This window comes from Chrysochloris asiatica, unplaced genomic scaffold (assembly GCF_000296735.1).
Source record: "Chrysochloris asiatica unplaced genomic scaffold, ChrAsi1.0 scaffold00019, whole genome shotgun sequence".
Taxonomy (NCBI): Eukaryota; Metazoa; Chordata; class Mammalia; order Afrosoricida; family Chrysochloridae; genus Chrysochloris; species Chrysochloris asiatica.
Window position 1 is genome coordinate 8010693 of NW_006408537.1, and position 6848 is coordinate 8017540.

At 36.0% G+C, this 6848-nt stretch overlaps 1 protein-coding gene across 1 annotated transcript in view; it reads right to left on the reverse strand.

Annotated features, from left to right (window-relative positions):
* COL21A1 (collagen, type XXI, alpha 1) overlaps positions 1-6848 on the reverse strand; it is a 169646-nt gene that overhangs the window by 148115 nt on the left and 14683 nt on the right. Inside the window, exon 2 of the mRNA XM_006835733.1 lies at positions 5800-6351. Within this exon, the coding sequence (XP_006835796.1) occupies positions 5800-6351 (552 nt within the window). The remainder of the gene's footprint in view (positions 1-5799; positions 6352-6848) is intronic.

Here is a 6848-nt window from a genome sequence, read left to right on the forward strand (position 1 = left end):
GCAGGACACAAAATGAACATACAAAAATCAGTCAAATTATTCTATACTAATAATGAATGGTAGCGTAGTGGTTACGAATCGGGCTGCGAACCGCAAGGCCAGCAGTTCAAAACCACCAGCTGTTCCGTGGGAGAAAGATAAGGCTTTCTGCTTCCATAAAGATTTACAGCCTTGGAAACCCTGTACAGGGTCACTATGGGTCAGAACCGACTCCACAGCACATAACAACAACAACAAAAATAATGACAGCACTGAAAAGGAAATTAAGAAACTAATACCATTTACAATAGCCAACAAAAGAATGAAAAAGTTAGGAATAAATCTAACCAGAGGAACCAAAGATGCATACAAAGTAAACTACAAAACACTACTACAAGAAACCAAAAGAGACTTTAAAAATGGAAGAATATACTATGTTCCTGGATAGGAAGACTTAACATTGCAAAAATGTCAATACTACTCAAAGCAATCTACAGATATAACACAATCCCAATCAAGATTCAAACAACATTCTTTAAAGAGAAGGAGAAAACGATTACAAACTTTATATAGAAAGGAAAGATTTCCTGGACAAGCAAAGCATTGCTTAAGAAGAAGAACAAAGTTGGAGGACCCTCACTCCCAATTTCAAAATTTACTATATTGCTACAGTGGTCAAAACAGCCTGGTCCTGGTACAATACATAGATCAGTGGAGCAATACTGAGAAACCAGAAACTGACCCATCCATACACAGCCAACTGATCTTTGACAAAGGGCCAAAGTACATTGAGTGGGGAAGACATAGTCTCTGCAACAGATGGTGCTTGCAGAAATGGAAATTGATATGCAAACTACTGAAACAAGACCTTTAACTGACACTATATGCAAAAATCAATTCAACATGGATTAAAGACTTAAATTTGAACCTCTGAATTATAAAGGTCATCAATGGAAAAATAGGGACAAACTTAAGGGTTATAATACAGGGCACACACAGACTACCAAACTGCTAAAATTACACAAACAAAAGAAGACAAAATAGATGCTTGGGGCATACTAACCAAAATAGTAAAAAGAGAGCCCACAGAATGGGAAAAAAATCTTTTGCAACGACACCTCAGACAAGGGACTAGTTTCTAAAATCTAAAGAAAACTACAACACCGCTACAAGAAAAAGATAAATAAACCAATTAACAAATGGGCACAGGACATGAACAGACACTTCAACAAGGAAGACATTCAAGGAGCCAAAAGACATACGAAGAAATGTTCACGATCATTAGCCATTGTTGTTGTCAAGTGCCATCGACTCGATTCTGACCCATAGTGACCCTGTATAGAGTTTCCAAGATGACCCTGAATAGTTTCCAAGGAGCAACTGGTGAGCTCAAACCACCAACCTTGCAGTTCCAACAACTTTGCAGTCTGATGCATTAGCCCACAGAGCCACAGCAGGACTCCCATTACAGCAATGCAAATCAAAAGAACAGAGAGATCTTCTCACATTAGAAATAACAGTGAAGTTCAGAAAAGCAGAGAACCTATGAAGAAGAGGTCAAAGAAAGTTTCTATATACAAAACGTCAATTGCATCATAATTTTTTACATAATCAATTTTTAAAAATTGCTTCCAGAGAAATAATAAGTAATAAGAACTAACTTCATGACTGTGTAGAAAAAAATAAGTGTATAAATTATACACAACATCCAGAAAGAGGGGTATGAACTGAACCTATAAAACAAATAAGTTGTTGTTGATGTTAAGTGCCGTCAAGTCGGTTCCAACCCATAGCGACCTTGTACAGTGTTTCCGAGGCTGTAAATCTTTATGGGAGCAGAAAGCCTCATCTTTCTCCCTTGTAATAGCTAGTAGTTTCAAACTGCTGACCTTAAGGTTCGCAGTCCAATTTGTAACCACTACACTACCAGAAGAGGCAGCACATATTTCCAGTTCCTTCTCAAATTCCTGTTCATTTATCAAGGGAAAGTCACTGGGATAAGAATACAAAGAACATCCTGTTGGGAGAGGAGCTCCTGGAGAGGGACATCATGCTTAGTAAAGTGGAGGGTCAACGAAAAAGAAGAGCCCCAACAAGATGTACTGACACAGTGGCAGTAACCATTGGGTCACACATAGCAACTGTGAGGATGACATAGGACTGGGTCCAGTTGGTTCTATTATGCAGAGGGTTGCTATGAGTCAGAACTGACTCAACAGCCCCTAACAACAGCAACAACATCAAAGAGATTTGTACTCAGAGACCAAAAGTTATTTTACTGATTAAAAAATTACAGTCCAATAAACCAAGTTGTCTATGATGTCTCTGGTATAACTCATCTCTCTGCAGGCCAACTTCCTCTGACTTTCCTGGGCTAAATATGATTTTCATGCCAAAGCAAATGCATATATGCTCCATGGATACACATTCACCTTCCTGAAAGCCCATGATATCTTAATGTATTCTGACATCATATACAAATCCATCAGAAATGACTCATAGTTATCATTGTTTCAATTTTTTAAAAAAGTCCTGAGCCTGCAGGATAAGCAAGCTTGATTTGAACAGTAAAATGGTGGTTCAAACCTACCATCTGCTCCTCAGGAACCCTGTACAGGGTTACTATGAGTTGGAACTGACTCAACAGCACTTAACAACATCCTACCATGTTAGAAATACAATAAAACAGCGATACCAAAAACCTCTTACTGAAGATTGGTGGTTGTGGTGTGCCATGGAGTCAGTTCCTACACATAGTGATCCTGCATAGGATTTTCAAGGCTGTAAATCTTTACAGGAGTAGAAAGCCTCATCTTTCTCCCATGGAATGGCTGTTAGTTTCGAACTGCTGATCTTGAAATTAGCAGGCCAACTGGTAACCACTACACCACCAGAGTTCCTTTACTGAAGATTAGGAAACAAATTAAGAAGACTGCCCCAATTTAACACATAAAAAACTGAATGATTTCCTCATTATAAATTGAATGATTTCACCTCCCTCCCATAGGTTGACTTCAAGACAAGGGTCCCTCATCTAAGGAAGAGTTCTGCCAAATGCATGGCGGACAGACAGTAGAGCCTACTATGATAAGCATGGATTTTTATAGCATTTCTTTCTGTGTTACATCAATGGCAACTGTGCTTTCTTATGAGATAAAACAAGAGGCTTCAACTAGAATTCAGTGCACCTTGTGTACAAGGCAGGAAAATCAAAATCATTTTCACCTATACATAGACTCAAAGATCATATATATTATACTGTAGAAGTCCTAGTTTGGTGCAGAGAGATAGAGAAAGAGAAAAGAGAGAGTATACGGTATCTACGCATGCTTTAAATAATTTATAAACATTCCTACTGAAAATAACTCAGATTATTTTCCTGTTTATTCATTTCCTAGCAATAATTATCTTACACAGCTGCATTGAGATTCAATAGTAAACCCTCATGATGAGGTGTACACACTGTAATGCAGGTACCTTATAAATCATACCATACTCATTCTACTTTTCCCAAATGAACGCCAAAATAGTGCTTTTTCACAGAAAATGGAAACATATTGTTCTCATTTGTTTGAAACTATAGCTCCATCCTCTCTAATTAAGTGAATGGAAAATTCTTACATTTCAGTTTGCCACAAGCCCTTGACAATGCAACTTGACCTAAATTCAGATTAAATTCAGATTCTTTTAATCTACACACAGAATGATTCCCTGAAGATTTGGTGAGGGTTTAGAAAACATTTTACCCAATCATACCGTATCTGTCAAACTTTAACCTACTTCCTACTCTCCCTACCTTGGAAGTTGGGAATTAATGCATATATAAACCAGCAGTGTGGGGGTAGAATGAAGCATGACCAGACTTAGGTGAGGATAGGGTCATTAAATACCTTTGTCTTAGGAAGTCCTAAGATCTAAAATAGTTTCTTGCCACAAAACAAATGTTTTGGTTATCCCAGTCACTGTTCCTAACATCATGCCCTCTGTGATTTCTATTGAAATGCAAGTTGAACAGAGTAGGGTTTGATAATAGGAGGGGACTTTAGAAAGTTCATGGGAAAATGGAATTAAATTATAATGAACTTTTTCCATAAACTTTTTGAAGCTCCCTCATATACCAAGCAATTCTTAGGAAGCACCAAATTAAGTAATCAAATTATCCAGAAACCTCCAAGCTAAAGTAGTATAAAGGATAACTGACTTTGATGGGGAGAAAAGAACTTCAGAAGTCTTGAGCATCATTCCAAGTCAAAATACACAATGGCAAGCACCCAGAAAGAAAGAAAAACCCCAAAGCAGGGATGAAGCATACCGATGATCCACACTGGCAAACTGTCTGTCTGTCTCTCTGTCTCTCATTCTCATTTGCTATGAGTAAGAGTAGGAAAGGCATTTTTATCATTATGAAAATAGGCACATGACAGAAAGCATATTGAGCTTTAAAACTGAAAAAAAATTAAGTCATTCTTAAATTTTATTCTAAGTATTTAAATAAATTACTATTTCAGCAGCATTACTAACAGGCAAGTAATTTTTATCTGTCCTGAAGGTGTTAAAAGGCAAAGCTTATCAGATATGCTAAAGTCATAAAAAAATAATTTGGAAACCTTTTGGCATTTTATGATAGAAAATTACTCAAGCCCCTACTTTACAAAGTTTTTGTTGTTGTTTTTTTTTAAGCTACTATAAAATGTAGTTCAAACTTCTTATTTCACAGAATGGAAAACCAAGGTTCAAAAAGCTAAGCCCAAGGTCACACAATTAATTGGAACCAGGGTCAGCCCTGGCCCTACTTAAGCTAGGCTATACTCTATACCTGTTTTAATGATACACAAATTTCCTGCATCATTCAAAAGCCAGATCGGTGAGTAATGGATCAGTAAGAACATTCAGGCAGTTTTCTAGAGCTGGCTTTCTGTCTATATCTATGCAAAGATGAGTTCAACACATTGTGAATCAGAATACTGGTCCTTACACACAATTCCAACCACAGTCTATTGGAAATCTTTGAAGCTAATAAGGAGTGTATCTTTCAGGGCACAAGAGAACACGAGAAAATTATTTTGTTACTTCCTTTTCATTCTCTCACACCAACTCCATCCCTGGTTAACTGAAAAGGAATAGGAAAGAAAATAGAAAAGAATATATAGACTCTCAAACAGAAAGTAAACTATTGCCCATTACAAAAACTGATAGTTCTGAAATAAGGAAAGTGCTGGAGAAAACTCTTTCAGGGAAGTCAATAAGTAGACAAAGATAAAATAAACTACGTAGCAACAAAGAGGTAAACAGTTATATTTTCAAAGAATGCTTGATGACACAGGAAATTGTCTTTTATCATGTTTACTGAGTATAAATATGTTATATATACTAGCAAAATCTATACCAATATAAGGAGAGTAAATGAAATTATATATACAACATTTTCCTATCTTAGCCAGATATATAAACTCTCAGATACACTGGATGAAAGGCTGAAATTAGAGACAATAACAGAAGTGATATGATTCCATGTGATTTACATATATATATTCATACATCTCTTCATTTTTACCATCTCCATAATCAACATGCAATTGAACAGAAGAAATACAAATACAACAAAATACTGTATTTTCCAACTTTATATTTTATATGAAAGAAATGGTTTCTAAAACCAAATTCATCTAAAATAAATATTTAAATTTTGTGTTCACCTCAGTCCTAACATTAAAATACTTTTGCATTAGATATAACAATTGACATCAGTGTAAATGAACATAGTATATCAAGATGTAAGAAAGTGCAACTATTAATGGTTCTAAAATTATATTGGCTTACCTTCACAAAGTTTCTGCTTCATCACCTCCCTTATTTTGGATATTGCTATATAATCTTCCACATAAAACACGTAAGTAGATGAGGGCTTGTTGGCAATAGCTCTAAGTTCTGCATCTTCTGTTTCTGAACCAACACCAATGGCAAATAAAGTTATCATACTGTCCCTTGCTGCTTCTGCTGCATCCTTGACTTCATCTTGAGATTTGCCATCCGTCAGTACCACTGCTACCTTAGTCAGAAATCTTGAGGACTTGGCAAAAAGGTAATCAAGTGCAAATTGAATGGCCTTTCCAGTCCTTGTGTTTCCTCCCAAGTAATGGATGGATTCCATTGCTGCTATCAAGTTCTCTCCTGAGTCATGGCTTCCAAGAGGAATCTCAAGTACAGGGTAGTCACTATACTGAACCACTCCAACCTGAATAAACTTTGGTCCAATATCAAAGTTTTTTGTGATATTAACAAGCCACTTTTTCACGATTTCAAAGTTTTCTGGACCAACACTATAAGAGCCATCTAAAATGAAAACTAAATCTGTTGGTGCGGTACGACAACCTAAGATAAAAAGAAACCACCAGAGCACAATTATTACATAAAAAGCAAAAAATTAGAAGTCTTGAGTGTACAATTCTAAGCAGTACAGTAACATCAGTGTTAAATTATCGATGAAATATGTTTAATCTAATGCTAATCTGAAATGTTACCAATAAATGCAAACAAGTAAATAGAAAAAAAAAATTTTCTGCTAACTTTAGGATTCAACTAGCAACAATTCTGCACTCTTTCATATAACTGATTAAGTTAAATAATTCCAAAGCACTGAAGTATTTATCCTTGCACTACATCCAAGATGAGATTCTGAAGGTCAGATCTCTCATCATTAGAGTTAATAAAGTCATCTAAACATCAGCCTGTGCTCAGTGAACTTGTATTATTTTCCATATGAATAAAATAATGTTTCAAGAAACAGAAAATGTAAACAGCCAGCATATCTTAGAGTTCAACTAGGAGAGAGTCTATCTTTGGTGTAAATTGTTGTTGTTGTTGTTGTT